We start from the raw sequence: 23812 nt of genomic DNA, 5'->3' as shown, positions 1-23812 counted from the left end.
AGCAAATATAATAACACAGCATTAAACTGAAAAGAAAAAGTTAATACTGTTATTACGTGATGCATTTTGTTTCACTAAATTGTATGGATAATTTTCACCATAATTTCAGTGGTGTTTACAAAGATCTTTTAAAAATATTTGAGTTTTACATTTCCTATAACTGTGTTTTTCATAATGTAATTGAATTTAAGATATCTGTACAGTGTCTCAGTTTTCTGAGATAACTGTTTAATGGTGTTTTTTCTGAGATAACTGGTAAATGGTGTTTTAAATATAATAGTGTCCTAGAGTATTCTGCACATGCACATAAGTCCTTTCTTTTTTAAGGCTCTTAAAGATTTAATTAAGCTGGCCTAGCACAGGTTTACTTCTTTAAGAAAACATGTTGTATTAAAGCAAAAACATTTTTGGAGTATGCGGTGTAGTAGCACCAGTCATCTGCTCAAACCTGAGATTGTTCTCTTTCATTAAACTGTGAAGAAGTGTTCTTCCCCCCGCAAAATGTTACAGATATATTTGGAAAATGTATGCCTCGTAAATACTCTAAACATTGCAAGCAATTTTCTGTTTGTGAGATTTCTTTTTTTAATGTATTACATTATGTTGTAGTTTCATGAATTGCCTTGTCTGGCCATGTTTAAATCTACAGGGATTTATTTTTAAATGTATTCTAATTGGTGTTACCTGGGTCATGTCCTACTTCATTCTCTTCGTGGGGGCCATTCCTGAGTCAAACAATTCTGTTCGTGGACATGTTGCTGCACAAAATGTTAAAAATCAAAAAGCTCTAATTGATACAGAGTAAAAAAATAATTTCCAATGTCAAGATTTCTCTAAATACATGCTCCATTGTTCCCACAGACTCCAGCCATTTTTTTTTCTGCCTAGTTCTTCCTTGTAAATTTGCTATGAAAAAGAAAAGGTCATTTTTGTCAGTACAGAAGCTTCTGGAGATCTGACTGGAATAACACTAATGGTGTTTTAGAAGCATTTTTATGCACAAGCTTACACTGTAAGTTAACTTTTTTTTCCTTTCTTTTTATCTTTAGGCCCACCTATTCCTACAGTGCATAAGAATTATAAATCTGCACAAGAACTGAATGGTGCATTTGGTTTGACAACTTCCTAACTCCAGCACTTACATACATACAATTTAATTGTGGCAAGGGAAGCAATGCATGCAGGAATTCAGTTTTTGTTTCATCCTCTTGCTGTGAACACCAGACAGAAGTCAAAGGGCTTTGGCTCGCGGCTTGTCTGTGTTTGTGTAAGACGAAGTTTCATTGCTGTATGGCCAGACCTTCAGAAAGAAATGGAGGATTAGTTGTGGTGTGCTGTGTGTGTTCTGCCTGTCCTGCCCACAGTAGCCACCAGTCTGTTGATTCTCACTGAAGGAAGGTGGCTGTTTGTCTCCAGCTGTACCTGCTCCTAGTGTGATGCTGCTGCTAATTAAGCACAGGATGGAAAAGATCAAAGCTGTGCCTTTCCCTCCCCCTCCTCTATTATTCCACTCCACAAGGCTGTTTCTTATTTTGGTGTTTCATCTCTCTCTGCTACAGTGTTTTTTGGTAATCTCACCTGTTTGCTTGGTGGAGTTTCAGCTGGGGCTGGATTGCCATTTTAACTTGGCAACTTCAGAGTCTTGTTTCCCAATGGCCTGCCAGCTAAATTGGTGTGTTACAGATGAATGCACAGCTCACAGATGGTGTTTGAGTGTTTAGCGGCTCTCAGAAGTAGATATGTATTTGGTCAGGAGGAAGATTGCATTTTTTCTCCAGACAGAGCGAATGTCCTTGGGGAGGTTTTCTGTGTCAAGGTAGAAAACAGTTCCACACATCAGGTACAGGGGACTCTCCTAGCTTAGGCACAAGTACTGCCTACTAACATATATGTATTTCTTTTCTTCTGGTTGGGGTACAATGCTCCTATTAACACAAACAAGAATTTTCATATCTTGATTGTCCTGAACGTCTATAAACCTTTTAAGTCCAGCATTTCACTTCCTGTAGTCTTTAATTTATTTTTTAACTGAGATAAGTTTGAATGTGACCCTGTAAACTTCTTCTTCATGTCCTAAATGCTGTTTTATTGCTCATGCACAAGATTGAGCATTCAGCATTACTTTCTGGGTGAACAGCTCTATAGATAATGCTGGGTTTTTTTGAGAGTTATACTTCCTCTGACATCTTGCACCCTCGCCTGTGTGGTTTGTGCCTTTTTCTCATTCATTCATTGTCATCTTATTTACTTAAAGCAGTCAGAGGGCAATAAGTAGGGGAGGAGTTACATGCCTTCTTTTGCTTCTTGACTGGCCTAGTCATGCCATGAGGATGAATAACAGAGGCTGTCTGCTGCCTTTTGTTCCTTTCTAGAATGAAATAAAAACCAGAGCTGCTTAAAAGTTCTGAAGGCTGCACTCGATTTCTTCACTTCATGTTTGTACCCATCCAGAGCTGGAAGCAGCCAGACTGGAATATTTTTACAAAGTCTGTTCTTGTAAGATTTCCAGACTGTTTTGCCAAGCCACTAAGCTCTTGAAAATGCAGTTAAGCATGAAATAGGCAAAGTTTTAGTTGCTTACCTAAACAGCAGCCATGATGATAATAATTTGGTTTTTTTGTAATTTTTGCTTTGTCATTGTCAGATGTTGCTCAAAGCTGAAATGTGCAGAGCTTTGCCAGCTCTCTACAAGGAGCCACACTGTCCTCCAGCACTATTGCCACTCTGCTTAAATTTTGTGATTCTTTTTTTGTCCAATACTTTCTTGCCCAGCTGGGTAAGAAATCTCTTCTTGTGAATGTCTCAGTTAATTCCCTTAGGAAATTCTTAGTTAGCTAAGGTCAGGAGATGGGCTCCTCTGCCAGCCTAACACTGTTGGGTAAAGGGACTGCTGAGGACATGAATCTGCTGCTCTTTGCCAATTTTCTGTTGTCATAAACTCTTTTATATTGAAAACTGACTGTCCACCATCTTCAGGCTAGCACAGTTATATCCAGAGCAATATGAATCTGTCAGCACTTTTTCTTCCCATCCTCTTTAATGAATATTTCTTGGCCCACTGACCCAGAGTGTGCCCCCACCCAGTATAGGAGAGCATAGTGGTTCCTCCAAGGCTACAGCTGTGCCAGCACATAACCCCAGGAGTGTGTTGTGGGAAAAGTTCAGCTGCTGTGTTTGTTCTGGCTCTTGGCTATGCATGTAATGCAAACACACCTAAGGTGTAGCTGATCCAGAGTTTACTGCTTGCTGGCTGTCTCCCATGAGCTGGCACAGCCTGGACCTTGGGAGGAGAGCGGCCACCATCAGCCTCCTCCTCCCGAGCTTGGTGTGGCAGCATGGGTGTTTACAGGTGCAGTCATGTACCTGTGTCATATTCTTTGCAATAAATGAAAAACAATTATTGCAGTTATTGGATTATTCTTTTTTCCTGTTTCACACAAATGTTTAATTCCTAAAAGCCTTGCTTTTGGATTTTGGATTTTGCTTCTGGCAGTTTCTTTTTCCTATGACAGCTGCACCTGAAAAATAAACGTGCCATGATTTCCAGCATTCCTTCTATATCATGACTTTGGGTTTTTCAGTAAGCAGTAGGTCAAATTCTCCTATGAGCATTAGTATGTTGAGGAACTACCTAATGTCCCCTAAGGTCTTTTGTCACCTCTCTCTCAGCAGATAGCCCCTAGGTAGCCCTTGTAACTGCTTGTGATACCTGCTTTCTTGGTTGCTTGCAAACTGAAAAATATGAAGCATAGGTGTGTCCTGGAAAGAGCTAGGAAAAAACAGTGCCTCCATCCCTGGCAAATGCTTTCCCTGGTTATATTCACTTTGCATACAAATAAACAAAAAAGTAATATTTTATTAGGAATCCAGTGGATAGAATAATGGACTGTAACTCATCAGAGCTTGGTTCGTAGCTCTACTGTTGGCTTATTGGGCAAAGTCATCTGTGTCATCACCATACGGCCTGGGATGAAGACAATTTCTTTGTAATGCAATATAAGCCTTGAAAAGGAAGAATATTATGCAGAGGGAGTAATAATAAAGTCCTTCTAACAACAATAAAATTATGTGTTTTATATATATGTTTATGTTGTGCACAGCAGAACAAAGCATATTCTCTTCTGCCTCATGCTTCATCAGTGGTGCTTTGAACTGGTTTCCATTTGAAGGGTTACATGTATTAGTGTACTAATTTTAGATGTGTCTTCAGATACAGGTATGATTTTACCCTGAAAGTGATAACATTTCATTTTAGTAACACTGGGCAGCATTTCTTGCATCTTCATTTCTGTTGATAAGACATAAAGGACTAAGTTTAGGGACCCTGCCATTTAGGGTGGTGGTGGGGAGGGGTATTTTTTGTTTGTGAACTGGGTAAACGTGTTGCACTGACTCTTGGGCTGTAAGGACTGTGTATGATTCCCTGAAGGTAATTTGCATAAACTAATTTGCGTCTGCATTGTTGGCTCTTTAAATCTTCTCTGTCTGTATGGGTGACAAAGAAACATTTATTTTGCCTTATTTTACGCAATGTAAATAATAGATACATTCAGGATAGATCCTGAATACCTCAGCTGGTGAGCACCAGTGTAGCTCTGGAGTAAACAGGGTTGCATCAGCTGAGCATCTACCCCACCATCAGCTCTAAGTGCCAGCCTTTCAGTGCATTATACAAATGTTCAGCGTAGTTTGTCAGCAACAAAGCTGTCACCCAACAGTACACACTGCCTTCTATCAGCCATTACTTTTCTGTCATCATCATCAAGTGCAGCTTAAGAGAATCTGTGCATCGTTTCTTTCCTTCTGAACAATTTCCATAGAAATAATTGACCTGCTTTTATGGTAATTCAGTCTCTGCTGTTTGTTACTGCTGCATTTCCCAAGGAAAAATGCAAAACTAATGCCCTAGAACAAAAACATTCAGCCAAATTACTTACCAGTAATCCAAGGAATCATGGATAAATCCATTGCTCAAGTGGCTTCTCATTTGGAACTTTATATCGTTTTCACCCAAGGGTTAAGGTTTGGTTTTTTCTTTGTGGGTGGAGGGGTTATTTTGTTTTTGAAAGGTAATACTCATGTTCTCTGCCCTACAGCAACTTTATATAAATCTCTTCTGAAAACTGTATCTGCCAGCACTGTCACTCCACTCCCAAGCTTTTACTACTAACACCAACGAAAAATATTTAAAGGGACTGTTTCCACTTCTTTGGTGCATTTCATTTCATGTTTCTGCCTCTTCCTTTCTTCATTTTTCAAAAAAGTCAATAAGAGAGGTCATTTAAGCCTAGTGTTTTGAAGTGGCAACCAGTAAACAGCCTTACAGCATGATTAATGAGTTCTCAGGAACAGTTTCCTGAAACTCACATGTAAGTTGGGGCCAACTGAATTTGTTTTAAAGTAAATGAGGATATTCCAGTCATGGGCTGGGACTTTCACTGAGTCACTGTGTAGGCTACATTTTCCACCAGTTTCTACCACTGGGTGATGGTGCTCATGTCAAGGTGTAACCTTGGGAAGTATAACCAAGGTTAGAAATGACATTCAGAATCTGGACTTCCAACAAGATAAACAAATAAGTGCTTAATTTCCATTTAAAAGCAGGAAATTGTGATCAAGACATTTGAAGAAAATCGTGAAGTCTTAAAAAGGATAATTGCTGTTACAAAAACAAAAACAAATGTTTGATTCTATCCAATGGACATATTTTTCTTGATTTCTTTGACTTCTAACAAGCTTGGACTTCTGTGGAGTTTCTAGGTTGCTATTGCTTTTTTCAGAGGAAAGGTGTAACTGAGGAAAGATATCATAGATGTTGCTCTGCTCGTTTAGGCAGGGTCATTCTGTGGAAGGCTTTTGGGTTTGATATGTGAGCACATTCTGAATTTCTCTACTTTCATTTATAAATTTGTTGAGCAGATGGATTCCCGTGGCTGACAGAGTCAGCATCTCAGCAGGGATGACACAGTGGAAGACATCAGTTCTCTTTTGACCTCTTGAAAGTGGGAGTAGTGTGTGGAGCAATGGAGTGATGGAAGCACATTTTATTTTCATTGCTGCCTAAACTTTAGAGAAGTTCCATAGGCACACTTGGTATGGTGTGCTCACACTGTGTATAGAAGCACCTCCCACACAGCAAGTGACAGAGCTGGAGCCAGTGTGTCCATGGAGCTCCTGTGGAAGTACTGATTGCCCTGGGAGGTCCTGCTGCAGTGAGCAAGGACTTTACTCACCTTCCCAACCAATGGTTTTGGTCACCAAGGGTTTTCACTACTCCTGGTGCTCCAGGACTGCCATGAATGAAAAAGGATTGAATATTTTCAGTGCTCTGAGCTGTGTGCTCTCTTTCTCCGTTTGTGTGTTGGGTTGGAGGAAGGATTTACGTTCTTGAAATGTTTTACAGGTTGTCCATTGAATATTTTGTTCTGGTGTTGCTTATTTAGAAGTAGCTTCAATTAGTAAATTGAGACTACATGACCTAATAGTAGATGATTCTTATATAAAATGAAATGTTGAGCTAAATCCATTTTTTTTAAATATACATGGTTACTTGTGCTCTTGGCACAGAGATGAAGATTGGCAGTGATCCCTGTAGGATGTGGATTTCTGACATGGGTGAGGCTGGATGGAACGTCTATGTAATTCTGCTTGTTTGATGAAGGATGAGTATTATGAGCTAAGAGTATTATTTTTTCTTTTTTTCTTTTTTTCTTTTTTTCTTTTTTTCTTTTTTTCTTTTCTTCTTTTTTTCTTTTTTTTTTTTTACAAATAAACTATTTGGTCTAATGAAAATACAGTGTGGTTAATCCTGCCCTATTAACTTTTCTCAAAGAGTGAATGCTTTAAGAGTAAATTTGATGGAAGCTATTAAGGATGACAAAAATTTCTTTATATGAGAGGAAGTGTAGTGCAATCTAGCTGCAGAGTTCAGAACATTTAGAATTCCATGGTTATTGTAGTATAATACCACAGTCAATTATATTTCTTATTTTACATTTTTCTTTGTCTCTTTCTCACACAAGCCTAGACTATGAATTCATAATGTTAATGAAAAGTGTTGTGATGTTCCTGTAGGCTGCTGTGGGAAAATAATTACAACATGAGGAAGGTCATCCATGATGTGGCCCTTCTCTAAAGCAGGACTTTGTGGCTGATTAGGACATAAGCAAAATGGACTGCATAACTTGAAAAAACCTTCAAAACCCCTGACAGATCAACCTACAGTAATGGCAAGAATCAGCTTTCTCAGCCCAGCAGATCTTTCTCTGAGAAGTTTTAGTTATTTGTGCTTGAGGCCGTTAGTGACCCAAACCCTGCTTTTTGGTGTTGTGCCCCTGACAAATTCTCGTCCTCTCCTCCAACCATGTAACTAAAGCCTGAACCTTCTCATGAGCAAAGGGGCTGGCTGACAGCCTGCCATCTCCTCCACATGCATCCTGCTTAACACTGAGGATCAGGAGTAACATGATGCCAAGGCTGGTCTCAAAATCCAGGCTTATGGCTGGCAGATTTGGATGAGTTTGGTTTTTCCCTCTCATTCAAACCTAGACTAAATGTAGAAACCTTCTGAGTTTCTTCTCTATTGCTATTCACAGTTCTCTTTGTGACTGCTGGAGAAAGAGATGTACACAGCTACTTAAGAAACATGTGTAGATGGGAAAGTTCTTTAAGAGAGCACGAAATACAGTGCAAGTACGTCTGCTGCTTCTTCTTCAGTCACATGCTACAGTTAAAAAAGCCAGCATGTTTTCTTCCACAAAAAGACCTTTATATTTCTGAACTTTCAGAAGCCTTAATCAATATAAATAACAGTTTGAGCATGATGACATCATATTAAGTCCTAGAGTTGTGCATCTCAGCTGCTTAGTCATTTAAATCAGTGGAAATAAGCATAGCAGTTAGAAGTTTTAAAAGGTCAAATAAGCTACTGTCTTTTCAGCTTTGAATCAGCTGAGAGACTCCAGTTTCTGGGAAACATAATGCCAAGGCTGCATCTTGGCATCTCATTTCCTCCCTCCACCTCCTTTGAAGCACTACGGTAATTAGCTTAAAGGGAAAATCACACCACACTCAGTAGCAGAATCCTTTACAGTGAAAGTTCCTTTCTATTTTCTCTTTTACTTGAAACTAAAGAAGAGTTTTTGCCCACATTGTGTCCTGAAATATTTTGACTGAAGTGCTCTTACCAAATGCCAAAAAGCTGTTCACAGGTTTTCAGTAAAATTAATACTTTTCAGTGCAAATATGACAAGTCCTTTTACCATTTTCTCAGAAGGAAAACAAGAGATAAAGTGTTCCTCAGAGAACAATTTGTGAGAAAAATTAAAATAAAAAGGAAACCAAAAGGCTTTTAAAACCTTTGTTTTAAATGTGATTTGTTGTCCTTTTAAAAGTGACAGCACGATTTCTGGGAGGAAGCTACCTCTCACCTAGACTGCCATTAAAAAAAACTTTTTTTTTTTTGTTGTTTTTAATATCAGGTGCATTGTTTAATCAAAGTTGTGATCAGAACCTGTGCTACATTATCTGTACAGCAGGACTCTGCAGCTGCTGCTTCTTATGTGCTTTTAGGAATGACTCTTTGTTTTGTTTTTGTGCATTTCCAGCTGCCACTCTGCTGCTGCTGCTGATGTGAAGCTGTCCAGGCAGGTTGTGGAGCGTTTCCATTTTGTGGTGTACATGGCCTTTTCAGAGCTGGGAGCCACACGCTGGCGCTCCAGGGACTTCTGGCTGCTTGCACTGCTGGTGGTTGTGCTTTGGTTCCTGAGACTTTACCTGCATTATTTGAGCCAGTGGCTCTTCCTTCAGACCATCTCAGTTCCTGTTGCAAAGTAAGTCCTGCTGCCCTCTTTTCTCTGTAAGGATATTTCTCCAAATAGCTTGATTCAAAGCAGGTTGTTTGTACTATGAGGAGAACTGATGGCTAAGGCTCGTGCTGAGAGCCCAACATGCAAGCTCTGATAGGAGCCCCTGCAGAAACTGAGAGAACAAGGACTGCATCCAGAGTGCAGTGATCTGATATGCAAATGTGCCTATCAGGTGAAGGTGTTTGTAGTGTAAAATTTAAACACAGAACATGACGCGTCCATTTGTGAATCTTGTGTCATGCTTACCTCTCTCCCATCTGAGATACTCAGCAGGTTATGTATCTTACAGAAGATTAATTTATCACTTTAGATAAAGTATTTCAAAATGCTTAAGGAGTGCACAAAACCGAAGCAGCATTTAAATCATATTTCATGCTACCAAAGTGATCTATGAGTAAAATACTTATAAGAATTTAACTTTGATATATCAGTTTTACTGTGAGTACTGCAATGAGTTGACATATTTTAACTGTATAATACATTGACTTTAGCTCAGGAATTAGACTTCTCTAGAGTGTTGCAGGAAAGTCATTGCTTGTCATTACCTGGCATGAGAAAACCCAAAGATGGAGTACCAGTCCACTACGTGATAAATACCTGACTCTATTCATGTTTCTGTGTGGTAGAAAAGGGTTTTACAGAGCAAAAATGTTCCATCATGCTTAGGAAAGGAAATATTTCTTTGATAAAAACATTTTTTTTTTTCTTTTATTCACCTTAAAGCATCACATAAACCTGAATTAGTCAGTGTGAGCCAGTAACATGTAACTCTCTGACCTATGTCTGGTGTGGTAGTGGTATTGATTATTGGCTGAAATTTGAACAAGGTGTCTCAGCAGACTCTGGACAGTGCTAGGTATTGTTAAGGTGGTCTTCTAGATCTTAATGCAAAGCCAGCCATCTCTCAACTTCTGGCCTTGCACAGCCCCTGTCAACTTAGCCAGCTGGCACTAAAACTTCTGGGAGGCCAAGCATCAAGAGTCTGTGAAAACAAAGGGAACTCAACAGAAGGAAGCAATGCATGAGAGAGTGGTGGTCATGTTCAAAGCCACTAGTCACAGCTGTCCCAGGCAGTCAGCTAGATAAAGGATAATGGTCTCAAGCCAAAATGCCCTGGATCAGCATCCCAGTCTGTAACTGTGTGCCTGAACAATGAGACTGAGCTGAGCACTCTCTAGTCCTACCAAATGTAGTGGTGGCACTCACAAGTAGGGAGCAGAGTGAGAATCAAACCACTTCACCTTTAGTTAGGAGCAGAATTTAAGCCATTTCAATAGGACTGAAATTTTTGCCTCAAATTTCATCATCTGTCTGTAGCTCACAATGCCATGCTGTTCCTGTCTCTTACAGTGCCAGCAAACTTGCTCACGGTACGAGCCTTGCAAATCCCACCATCTCATGGTGGTGAGAGGGACATTTCCAATCACTTTAGGCATGCTGACTTTTAGCTATCTCTTCTACAGCACATTTTCTGCTGTGTGCAGTGCCCAAAGGTGCTGCTGTGCAGACATGGGTGAGCTCCTGGGGCCTGTGCTCACATTGATGGGTCAGGGAGGTAACACCTTCCTATAGCCTTTACTGAACAATCCCTAAAGCCTGGATGAAAACTGAGAGTCAGAGGGGATCCAAGGACGCAGAGACAGGAGGAGGAGGAGAAAGTTTGTTTTTTTCTGACTAGCTTCATAGAGTTTTTGGTCAGAGTGTTGTGACCCAGATAAGAACGCAACTTTACAATGCAACATGCCTGATCCTACCTCCTTTCAATCGCTTGCTCAGGAGCAAGGACAAAGACTCTCCTTTTGCTTGTTTACAGGTTCCAGCTCTTCCCTCACACTGTGGAACTGTGCTACCAGAACTCCTTGCTGCACACCAGTGAAGAGTTGGCCATGGTTGTGGTGGGACCCCTAACCTTGAACGCAGGGCTGCTTCTCATGGTCCTGATCAGATGGGGCTGTCAGCAGCTGTTTGACTCATTCCCTCCCTTCTTGTCAAAGTTTATCATAGCTATGGGACTATGGACAGTGCTGGACCCCTTGGCAGTGTTTGTAGTGGATTCATTCCTGGGGGTGAGTCACTTAAAATAACTTGGACATGAGAACTTGACGTAGAAGTTTGTTTTATTCAGTGAATCACTGAAAGATATGAAAATCCACCCCTGGCAATAGAACATGAAAGTTAAAAAGAAATTAAATAATAATGTTATAAATTACCTTTTTATTAACAAAATTCCCATCTAATGGAGTCACTGTGTTTCTGCATAAAATTAAGAGCACTGTACAAGCCATATTTGGAGATAAGAAAGTAAATCCACTGCTGGAGTGATTGCATCTGCTTTGAAAAGAATTACTGCAATTTTGGATGTTAATGGGCATAGTTTAATGAGCAATCCTGATTATTAACGCTTCAGATTTTTCTAAACATTGAAACAGACAAAATGAAAAACATGGAGGTTATCATGCACTTCTCTGACATACAAGGTAGTTAATATAATTTACTGGCACACCTAAAAAGACTTGTGAGATTGAAAGACTGACATCTTTCAGGAGAGAGTTTCATCATATATAAAACAGGAGAGCAAAGTTCCCAACTCTATCTGTGCCTGTGTATGGGCTGTGTAGCCCAGCTGTTCTTGGGTGGCTGCAGACTTTTATCACATCAAAGATAAAGCCCAGTATCCCAGGCCACAAATTCCAAATTTGGGCCTCACTATGTATGTGACACAGGCTCCTTTCAATGGTTGCGGGATGCTGAGAGCTTTTCTGGGTTGTGGTGTTGCTCTTCTTCTGCTCTTGCTGGTCTTTCAAAGTCATCTATGTTTCTGATACTCACTCCAGATGAAGCACTGATCTACAGGTGTGTTGTGGATCAGGTTTTCTCAGGTCTCTTAGTTCTTCATCGTCTAACCTGTGCTCTGCAGGTGATTTTTTACTCTTTACACAATATTTTCCATTGCAGTGGTTTTGAAAATTAAAATTCAGCTCTTCAAGAAATTTAATTTGTGCTCACTTGAGAGGTAATTGCAATACTTTAAGTATGTGGCAACATTCTTAAAGTAGTTTTCACTAGGGCAACCAGCATTTATTTATTTATTTTTAAATTCCATGATGTAAAATTTGCACAGTATTGAATTTTAATTGTAATTATTCAGATTAAGATTTTTTTTTCCTAAAAGAAAAAGATTAATTTCCTCAACAACCAGGCTAGGAGTGCTGAAATTTTTAAATGGATTTTTTATCCTCTCTAATACTGGTGTATTAATAAAAACTGGAAGAGAGGACGAGGTCTGCCTTATCTTTCCCACACTTGCATTGAAAAAATCGTTGCCATTGACTTCAGTGGAATTATGCTCAGTTCTACACAGACTGGATTACTTATCAATTTCAAATAGCACTTGGTCAGGGGAAACGTGAGATACAAGTAAAATAACTTAGTTTTTCATTAAAGTGTTGAAAATGCACACACTTCTCTGTACTTCATATTGAAAATTTGGCAGTCTTACTTACCAAGATTATCTTTGGTAGAAACTCATTTGTTCAAATATTACACAATATACTGTATGTATCCTTTCCAAAATGAAACTATATCTCTTACATGTGTTTTCATTATTGCATTTGTAATATTTTTTCTCTTGGCATTCTTTCAGCTGCTATTTCAGATTTGCTTGCCCATCTATTTTAGATCAAGCCTTTTTAAAATACTGTATTGTGGTAATATGAGTTATTTTAGTGCTAGAATGTATTTTAGTATTCAAAATGGCCTTAATACTTATGAAAGATGACAGATAGCCCTGAAGACAAAGGTTTCTGTGTTTACTAACTAATGCTTTCTATTGTTAAGGAAAGGCTAGAGAGCAGTTGCATATTTGGGGGGGTTCAAGTCATCATCCAAAATGCTGTGTCAAATGTGTTATTTCAAATTTCATTTACTGTCAGCTTGTAGAAGGATGTTTCAGGGATAAGAAACATTCCCATGCAGTTCAAGTTCCCGTTCTGTCAGAGCTTTCCTGGGACCTCACTCACTTTGTCTGTCTGAGGCTTCCAAAATGCAGAAAACAATAACACCTCCTTGGCCACATGGATGCGTGTCATTGTGAAAAACAGGAGTCACTGCAAAAGGCTCACATGACCACCACATGTGGTGGTGTGATGAGTACCTGAGAGAGATGTTGACAAATGTTGTTTAAGCTATTTAAAATGAAGACACCTTTCTTGGATCATGTCTTTGAGGACTGCAGGATGTACAGATTGACAGAGTACATTTGTTAGAAGAAAAGTATAGAGAAGTAAAGTTCTCCCACACCACTTTTGCTTTGCCAGAGAGAATTGCTTGGATAAGAGAGAAATTTATTCTTATTTGCCATTCAGACTTTTGCGTCTCTGGAGGAATGTCAGGACGTGACTGCTGTGCAGAGGACTTTCCTTGGTAGACAGTAGCTTCAGTAAGAAAGCAGTGGCAGCAGCCAATTGTGGTTTTTTTACATTTTTCTTTTCCAAGAAGAGAAGATGAGACAGGGAGATAGAAGAGAACCAGAGTACTTAATTATTTTTGTAATAAATATGTGACTTGTCTTTATATGTCATTACTGGTCTCCTGGGAACTTCAATTTCCATGACAGAAACCTAGTAGTGCTGTAAAGGGTGAAGAGAGAACAAAATATACTCGAGAGTCACAGTTCTTCAACAGCTGGACTTGTAGTTGTCCTTCCTTTTCTATATCCATTCCTTTACTCTGCACATCATTGCCAAGGCAGCCAGAACTGTGCAGAAAGTTATGACACTTCCTAAGGTTAATCTAGCCAAGTTGCTCAGAAAGGTGCAGATTTCTTGAAGCCTAAAGGTCACAGATCCTCTCTGAATGATGGGCACTGCATGCTCTGGTGGTGCAGATTCACACCCTTGCAAAATGTGTCAACATGATCTAATATGGATATGGCTGTCGCTGTGTGACTTAAAAAAGGCAAAAGTGGAGAGAGGAATTTATTTTAGTTCTGAGCAGTAGAAGACCCATGATATGTAGTTGAATTCTTCTAAATTGATCCAGCAGAGGGCAATAATATGTCAATACAGTAGCTAGTTCTTAAGAACTAGATATGAGGGAAAAAAAGATAAAAAAAGGAAAATAATAGATTTTTGGAAAATAATAAATTCAATATTATGCCCCCTTGGTCATTGCATAAAGACGAATTTCAGCCTTCTGCCCTGCCACTTGTCCTGAAATACACTGAGAGATTTCACTTCAAGCATTTTCACTGTGACGTGAGTTTTGCTCAATAAGCCACCTCTATATGGTAGATTTTGATTGGACTAAAATAAGCTAGAAAATAGTTTATTTTGCATCCAGTGTTTAATTTCAAATTCTATCTAGCAGACTCATAAGCTTCAGACTGTGTGCCCCACAAATTGCATTTAAATCCTTATTGTACAGAGATTCATGTTCTTTTGTCTCTACAGTCTAATCAGGTGTGACATTTTCTTATGTTGATTTTTTCTCCATGACAGCGGTTTGGGAACAGCATAGAGAAACCCATTGCTGATGCTGCAAAACTCTCCTGGGTGTTTCTAAGAGCTGGGGAGTCAGGAGTTCCTGGTGCCTTAATCACAGTGATGCTTTATATCATCCTGTTCATGATCTCATCCACAGTGTTGTACCTGTATTTTTTAAGGTATGTCTCTTAATCTCATTATTCCCTTAGGAACTTAGGTTCATGCCTCTTCTCCACTTAGATAAAATAAGGTGACGTCAGAAAAGATGTATCAGTGTCACACACCCAGAAGAGACCAGAACTGCAGATAATTAAGGAGGGATTTTCTCCTACTTAACTTTTAATGCACTGGGATTGATGGGCACAGCAAGTCAGAGACAGAGTCACTTATTTCCTCAACAGGAGCACAATTGATATAATGATTTTTCATAGATTCTAGAAGCCTCTACTTCTTTGGCTTCAGGCAATTGTGTCTATGAAAGGGCTTAAGCTGTAAAGTGTTTGTACCTTTCGTTTAGGTACTTTGGAAGATGTCTTTACCTTACAAGAAGGGGGTTTGTGAGAAATAGGAACAATTTCAGAAAGCTACATATGATATGAAGTGCAAAATCTCTGAATCTGCAGTGGCTTCCAGAGCCTTACTGACTTTTGATGATACAGGATTTTTGACTTGTGACTGAGTCATCATTACAAGATTTAATCCAAATAATGTTTCCATGACATAAGCTCATTTTCTAAGCTCAGTTCCTCATGACATTTGGCCAACTATCTTTCTTGCCAGCTTTCTAGTAGAACCATTAGCTGTGCAGTCAATAGGGACAGGTGTGGGACACTGAAAATTATTTAGATAGACTGTCAAATATATTGAATGAAAAAGTGTATATTTTTTTATAAGTGGGTTGTTTATAATGCAGCAGGGATTTTGTGCTGGCCTTCAATTCACCCAGTGATGAACATTGGCAAGCACCAATAAAAAGCCATGTGCAAAGGCAAGATGCAGGGAGGTGTAAGAACAGAAAATCTCACCTGCACCCTCCACCTTACTGTATCACCCCTCGGTCCCCCTTCCACAAACTCTGTTGCAGCAGGCAGAAAAAGATAAATGGCAATCTAAATTTCTGCAAAGCATTTCAGAGCTCCTACATTCCTGGGAGCTGTACACAACTCCAATGTACTGGCAGTCTAGTTAATTAGTTTTTGAGACGTTAATGCCTTCTTAATCATTGACTTAATAGTTTTGAATAGCTTCGTAAGTTTTAGCTGCTGTCGTTTATTACTCAGGAAAATTAATTTAAATTAAAACATTTGTAAGGCAGGTTTTTATGAGAATATTACCAACATCTTCATTGTCTGGGGAACAGGTGCAAGATCATCAAAGGTATCTTTCCTTCTGGATCAATTTTCCTGTAATGTTTTCCAATAAAGGGGTGGGGGAATAATGTTACTAGGGGGAAAAAAGTTGTCTTAGCACAACACATTTTAAAAATGATTCATAGCAAAGTACAAAAGCAAAGGGAAGATAACAAAATCTGTTACAGTGAGTAAGGTCTTTGAAGTTCTTTGCTTGATAACAAAAGGAAACATTTTGAATACTGGAGTCTGTGCTGAGTAAAGTTATATAATGAGCTTCAGCAATTGTATCAAGTGTCTCCTCCTTGAACATCTGCAGCCAACACCACGCGAAACTTGGACCTAGGGTAGGACTCTTGAGCAGCACACTGTCAGCCTAATAAAGACAGAATTAAAACATTTAAAAATGCTTTTAAGGACAACACCTCTGCATTTCATAACACTATTTCCTTAATGTGGACATAAAAGCATTTGTTTCCAAAAGAGAATAGGTAATACTATGCTACCAGGGCCATAGCATCTCTGTGTGGGAATATTTCTCAGGTGCCATATCTCAAATATATTCAAATGGAATGTTGCTCAGCACAAAAAACATATATTTTTAAATAAGCATCCACAACATTTTTCTCTTGGAAGGTAAACCAATATAAATATTGAGGGATACCTTCTGTGCCTGAAGACTCCAATACACAGGGGAGACTTTGGCTGTTGGATGGAGGAGGTGGTGCTGGTTATTGGATTACTCAGCAGCTTGCCATTGAACTGAAGGGTTTTGACAGTGTGTAAAAGAAGGGATAAGAACACTAAACCCACAATGCCACCAAAGCAAGCAATGGAAGTGTCTATGTGTGCCACAGCTAGAAAACTTCATGGCAGCACTGGTGAACAGCCAGGAAGCTAATGAAATAATGGGCAGGGGTTAAGTAGCATCTACTTGTGTCTTCATGAACCAAAATACCTCAATAAATCTGATTCCCTATGCTTGCTTGGGAGTCTGTAGTACAACTAGCATGGAGAGATATTCTAATTATTTTTTGGAACCATGAAGTGGCATTGGTTGCAATTTCTTCCTTTTAATTCTACCAGATATTAGAAACAGACAGGAGTTTGTTGGTGAAATGTTTTCTGCACTGTGAGAAAATGCAGACCCATCTGAACAAAAAAGTTTCTGTGGAAAGCATCTGAATTTCCTGGTATTGAAAAATTTTACAGGGAAAAGCTTCAGAAATCTACATGTTTCAGTGTTAATAGCAAAACTGGTTTTGTATTTTCAATGGTGGTTTTCCAAAAATGGATGAGAAAGGCTCAAGCTAAGATGTAATAAATTGTTTTAAACCACTAAAACTACTCTTTAATTTTTGGTTTGTGTAATTCTTTGAAAAGCCCATTTTTTAATCAAACTCTTGGTAGGAAATCATTTCAATGTTTTCTGTTTTTTCTGATAGGTAAAAAAATGAACCTGTAGACTATTATGCTGGTTCTCATATGTCTAGAAAACAGAATCTGTGTTTTGTTCTTTCTATTGTATTAGCAATAAAAATAACTACTCTCATGCTTATAACAAGGTATGTTAAGGTATAAAGAAGTGTTTTATTAGTTTTCATGCCAAAGAAAAGAAATTAAAGCAGGCAACAGGAGCAGGCTGAGTACTTTTGGACAAAAGGAACAAAGCTGAAAGAGAGGCTTCATGATTCTTAATTAATTCAAAGTTAATTATATTGTTTATAACCATGTGCTTAAAATCTTCATATAGAAAATGTTTATGGCAGCAAATAGACAGTAATTTAACTGCATTAAATTTTAGTTAATTTGAAATAAGAATGTTGCATTAAGTGAGCTTAAATAAATGGCAAGGTCTTTCTCTTGTTTAGCAAGACAAGTGGCAAACAATTTAAACTGCTGACCTGGAATGTCAAAGACAAACACCATGGAGTAACATTGCTTCAACATAAGCAGAAGGTCAGAAAGTCCACCAGCTTAATTGCTAGTTTTTCAACCAAGCACAAGATAATTCTAAATTATGAGTCAGTTCTTCCAAAAATACATCTATTGCATTGAAAGAATATCTGATGTTGATTCAGAGATTAGGAGAAAAACTTTTAATTTAAAAATACTGTGGAGTTTGGTAAATTATTACATAAAGGGTGTTAGTTATTTATAAAAAATAATCTCTTCTGTAGTGTGTTACTACTTTAGTATCATACTCTGCTTTAGCACTGATTTGTATTTCACACATTTAGAGCATTTTCTATTATTTCTTGATAGCCAGTTTGTTTATATTCCCAGACTACCTACATCTTGATTAGATGATCTTCCATCTACTCTCCCCTTTTGATAAGAGAATCCCAAAATGGCATCTTGGAAACTACAGCAAATTTAGGGCTGCAGCTTCAAAAAAGAATGTTTCAAAAAAGAAGGGTAGGGAAAAAAGTACAGAGAGAACCTTTACAGCAAAGTCTGAGATATAAATTCTTAATCTGATGTTGAGTCAGGCTGCCAGATTTTGGGATCAGAATAGCTACTTCATCACAGAAACTCTTGGATATGGTCCTTGACCCAGAGGTACACATTCCCCTTTGAAGAGAGAGCTAAAGCTCCTCCCGAGATCAGGTTGAAAAATCTTCTGTTGGTGCATCTCCTTATTTCTGTTCCATGCTAAATCTCAGCTGTGGGAAAAACTAACTTGTTGAGTGTGCTGCTCTGCACGTTCTGTGAGCACTCTGAGGTGTGATGTAGAGCTGATGTAAATGTGATCTTCATTCTGGTTTAGCTGAGCAACCTTCTGCCTCTGCCAGGCACAAGTGTTCTTCACCACATACAGGCCAACACAAGGCCCAAGGATAAGGACCAGCCAAAAGAACTGTCACTGGTGATGCTGAATGTGGGAAGGGTGACAATTCAGAGGGTCTAAGGCCTTATGCCTGTGCTTCATCTCCCACCTGCTAAGAAATGAAGGATCTAAACAGCTCCACAGAAATCCAGGCCTTTTGTTGGTTGCAGTGCCACAGCAATGCATGCACTTCTCATGATTACCCAACCAGTCTATGGGAAGGACGAAAATATTGAAATTGGCACCAAGAAGCAGATGAATTGGAGTAAAGTATTATCTTGGAGAATGGTGCAAAAGAAAAGACCTCTGTTCAATATCCAAAACTCAGATTCCAGACATTTTGATTTCTATTTTCTGAATCACTGTGTTTGGCATAAAAGTAGAATGAGAAAGAGATTAATTGAAGAGGATCCATTTGGACCAAGCAGCAGTGTTTTGATGTTTTAAAGTTCAATTTAGGCTAAAAATGTGACACAGGCCTTTTCCAAAAGCCCCACAATATTTCTTGGTTTCACCTACATCAAAAAATGCCACACAGCAAGCCTTTCTTGTGGTAGAAAATTTTACTGCATAGTGCTTAGTCAATTCCTTACCACAGAACAGAAATGTCATAGAAAAACAAAGCCAACAAATGAAATGAACTTTTCTAACATCAAGAGAAGTTTAGATTGTATAGGCTTCAGGCTTGGGGTTGAAAAAAAGGGTTCCCTTCTATATGATGTGGTTTGCCCATTATTGAACCCTGGCACAGCAGGACTTCCATTCATGTCTAACGATGCTACTGGAACTAGTTACCCAGCCCAGTGCTGAGGACAGACATTAGACATTTCTGAAGGGAAGGCAGATCAGGATATTGTTGGGAAGTCAATATCTTTAAATAATTAAATTAAATTGCTGCTTCCATTTTGAATTTTGATTCAGGTGCTGTAAATTCTCCAGAGGGCTGTATGTTGGAGAACTTCTTACCCATGGGCAGAGACCACAGTCATGAAGGGAAAACCAAAACATAAGTCTACAAAAGAATGACCTTTTTTTTTTCCCCCCCATTAAGAGCCTTTTTAAAGATGAACCAAATATGTAATTTCTATCTTTAGGCTACATAGTGAAGGTTGGCTGTTGGATGTACTTCGACGCATCCATGGTGAGGAAGGCACATTCTTTGTTCCACTGGACTTGGAGCTTTCCATTCAGGAGCTGAGCTACATTATGAAGAGGGCTGAGCAGTGGAGAGGAATCAATGGTGAAAGACGGATGGTGAGTGGTGAACAGTCTCCAAAAAGAGTCTGTGGTCTAAATTAATTCTTTGCATGTCTTAGTGTTATTCAAAAGAATCTACATATTAGAAAATTATTCTTAGGGCGCTTCATTGAATAGAGAAGCTAAGAAGCAACATGTTCACGAGAATTTTGTGACATTTCATGTGCATTGCCTGAACATCCTGAGGGATTACAATCTGCTCAGTAACCAAAGACTTAGAGGCATCACGATGTCAAAAATTATCTGTGCTATCTGATGGTCCTTGACTGGCTCTTAGAGACTCCCTACTGGTTTACATATCAGTATCATCCCAGATAATTTCTCAGCCAGCTTAGCAAACTGAGTATTTCCATGAAAAAGTAGAATTCATTCCTTAAGAGGGCATGGGTGAGGCTGGCCTGAGAAGGGGGTGTGAGTTTGGTCTGTCAGATATGAGAGCCACACTCTTCTCCCTGGCCCTTTTCCTCCAAGATTTCCCAGAAGAGTGGGCTAAGCTGGAAATCTGCAGGGAAAGGTACTCTGCTTTGGTTATCAAAATAATTCCTTTTTCTTCTCCATTAAGCCCATAGCTTCTAGTCCCATTTAAAGACCTTAACCTGTGATGTATAGGAGATACATTCTCTGTTTGCAAAGTGTCCTTTGTGGGGGGATGTCATCCACAGATGAGGCTTCTGGTCATAATTGCTTTCAGAGAATTGGAAATAGAAGAAGTAACGTGGTCAGTAGTCTCTGAGGGACATTGTCCTCCTTCCTTCCTTGCTTTCTAGCCTTGCTTCAGTGTTATTAATTCCCACAGGACTAATTTAAAAACTAGCTCTTGGACAATTGGTAAAGTGCTCATCTCTTTGATCTATATATCTGTGAATGCCTCAGTGTACAATGCTTTGTTTTGTAACTCTCCTGTTTCAATGTAAAAAAGAACAGATTCCCCGATAGGAAGGAAATTAGTCCTCTTAAGCCTGTATGAGTTGCTTTGTTTTTCTTTTCTAACCCTCTGGAACAAGGGACTTAAGATTAGGGTCTGCAGGTTTTTCAAATCTCTATAACTACCTCTGAAAGATCAGCAGTTTATATAAATATATAGCCTCAGTTGTCACTGTTATAAACATCTGCCACAGCTGTAATTATTTTCCACTTTTTTTTTTTTCTCTGTGATGACAGTTTAGACCCTGAAAGGAAAAACTGAATGAAAAAGCAGATACTCAGTAAGCTTAATTTTTGTGGGAAAGCACAGAGCAGCACATGGTATTTCAGCAGAGGGGAGGGAAAAGGTTTGAAAGAGTGAATGTGCTTCCACAACCACCTGCCTCAGACATTCCCACTTTTTGTAGATGTAGAACTTATTTTGTCTTTCCCAGTAAGTAAAATAACTAATTTTTTTTCACTTTATAACTTTCTGCAGTAAGTCAAAGTATTACCACTGACAATTGGTTTCTATTATCTTTGTTACAAATTAAGTAAAAAACAAAGAACACCTGTAGTGGACCTAATTTTGCAGGCCAGGACCACCAATGGCATTTGGAAAAAGTGGCAGATGAGGAAACTGCAAACTGCATTTCTAAGTACTTAATAGATTTCTAATGATATTTCCAGCATATAATTTCTTGCAGCAAAACAGAAAGGGCTGGATAAGGTGAACAAAAAAAGAAAAACAAAAAAAAAAAGGGTAGGAGTAAAGGAGGAATTGTGGGGGTAAAGACAAATGGAAATGAATGGAAAAAGAAATTACTTCTCTGTATACAGGTAGTCTGTACCTGAATGGAGGAAACCTGAATGGGTTGTCCACTGCTACAGTAAGACATAATTCAAGGGACAGAACTGAAAGGCATGACCCATAGCTATAGAAACATGTAAGTGCCTAGTTTTACTCCCAGTATGCAGCCTAGCGTGCCTGAAAGGCCACAATGAAATGTGAAATCTTAGTCTGAGATCTTTTAAAATGGACCCAGCCTCAGCTGGATCCAGCGCCTCAGATGGTGCAGTCAGAGTAGAGGGAAGAATCCCAATGCCTCACAGGAGCAGCACGCATTTCATTCAACAAAGGAAAGTGAGGCACAGTTTTGTCTCTGCTAAACCCCTAAGTTTCTGGTTGCTATTCTGTCTACATCTGCATGAATTTCATGCCTTTTCCTTTACATCATCCCTAACCAAATGCCAGGCTGTGACAGTGTTACACATTCCTGTTCTCTGGGGGACACACTGATGCAGACTATGTGATGTAAAAAGATATGAGCAATGTGGAAAGAGCACAGGAATTTGCATCACTGGCGCATCTAGAGATGATCTCCACCATTTACTTCAGTGGTCACGGGATCTCCCTCCCAGTGAGGAAAATTTGTGAGTGGAGACTAGTGTTCAAAAGTCCTGAATTATCATACAAAACACAAATACTGTGAAAAAAAGAACCAGTCTTCAAAAATCAAAATCTTCCCCATCTCTTCCTCCTTTTTTTTTTTTTTTTAATTTGGTATTATTTTGATGATAAAGGGAACCATCAAAGGAAGTGTTGTTAGCTCTTTACAAATCTAGTTTTGCAATAAAAACTAGCTCCATTCCACAAATATGTTCTCTACATGGAGCAAGAGTGGGAGCTGTATTTGCAGGTCTTTTTATGCTCCTAGGCATTGCAGATATGAAAAGACCCTTTTTTCTGCCATAGATTTGCATAAGGTATTTATCTTGTTCCTTTCTTTTTGTATGTATAATTGTACAAAGTAATCAGTATGGAAGACACATCACTAGGTCTTATTGCGTGCATTATTAATGTGTTAATTTTTAAATAAAATACAAAATTAACTGTGAACAATTTTTATAAAGGGAAGCATGAGACTGCCATATCTTACATTACTCCATATAAAAAATATATTTTAAATGGAGGTCATTCAAGTAAATAGTCAGTCAAACCTTCTGGAAAAAATAGGTCCACATTTTTGCAATATTTTCTTGCTATTAACCATGTGCTTCTCATTTTTATTCGCTGGATTAAAAATTGCCCCATAAATGGGTATTTTATAATATGCTTAATTTCCTTTTATTAAATTGATAAATGCAGCAGCAGAGGACACATTTACAATATGATGAGAATTTAAGGTTATTGTATTTTATAATTTTTATATTGTTCAGAGGAGTGATTTGTCATTTGTGGAATGATATCCACATCTCTGCCATCATTTCAAAGTATTTTCAGTCTTTCTTTTGATAGGAGAAAGGTCACTTTCTGTAGACCAGGAAGACATCAGTCTATTAAACTAATTTGCCTACATGCAAATTTTGTCATTTTTACCTCATTAACTATTTATCATAGAGTAAAAAAATATATATATTCATGAAGGGGCAGCTAACAGCCTGATGGAGCTGGAACTAATATTTTGCAACTCTAATGATTTTTTGCATCCTTAATTAGATAGCATAAGGTTGATATGATTAGGTCAGGATGTAGTGTTTTTCATTAAAATACATTTTAGAAGCTGTATTCATAATCTGCCCTTGCAATTAAATAATGAGCCTATGAGTTTAATATTATCGACCCAATTATTATCCCACGGAAAAGTATACCTTTAATAAATTTGTGCCGTAGGACCTTCATTAGCAACAAAACGAATTATATTTCCAGGTACACAGATTACACGGCCACAATCACATTTACGTAGTGGTTGGGAAGGCACTGTGCAGGCAGAGCCACCGTAGCCCTGTACCTCACAGAAAGGCCCTTGATTATTCTGGAAAAAGCCATTTACAATGCCTTTAAAGAGGAAAGATGCAAAGAAGTAAAAATGCCACCAACAGAGGCAGGCAGAAACATTTCTAGAAACAAACATGTGCTGAAGCAGCGTTCTGTGCGCCAGTGCCAGGAGGAAGCCTGGGCCCCCATTCCTCCATTCCTGTTACAAACATGAATATTTGCTAATCTTTTATTAGAGGCAGTCACTTGGTAAATGTGTGTCAGATTCTAGAACTGGTAAAATCAGGAGTGGTGGCAGACTGGAATATTTTAATCTGCTGTTGTTAGCAGATCAGTGATGAGGG

General features: G+C 38.7%; 1 protein-coding gene across 1 annotated transcript in view; it reads left to right on the top strand.

Annotated features, from left to right (window-relative positions):
* Positions 1 to 23812, top strand: part of LOC128942772 (uncharacterized) — a 159197-nt gene that overhangs the window by 96339 nt on the left and 39046 nt on the right. The window contains exons 16-19 of the mRNA XM_054285451.1: positions 8607 to 8831; positions 10681 to 10933; positions 14366 to 14529; positions 19624 to 19783. Of these exons, the coding sequence (XP_054141426.1) occupies positions 8607 to 8831; positions 10681 to 10933; positions 14366 to 14529; positions 19624 to 19783 (802 nt within the window). The remainder of the gene's footprint in view (positions 1 to 8606; positions 8832 to 10680; positions 10934 to 14365; positions 14530 to 19623; positions 19784 to 23812) is intronic.

Source organism: Melozone crissalis, unplaced genomic scaffold (genome assembly GCF_028551555.1).
Source record: "Melozone crissalis strain CALT ecotype California unplaced genomic scaffold, PUWL_Pcris_2 ptg000042l_1, whole genome shotgun sequence".
In the NCBI taxonomy this organism is placed as follows: Eukaryota; Metazoa; Chordata; class Aves; order Passeriformes; family Passerellidae; genus Melozone; species Melozone crissalis.
The sequence above is the reverse complement of the archived record's forward strand: the minus strand, read 5'-3'. Positions and strand labels throughout refer to the sequence as shown.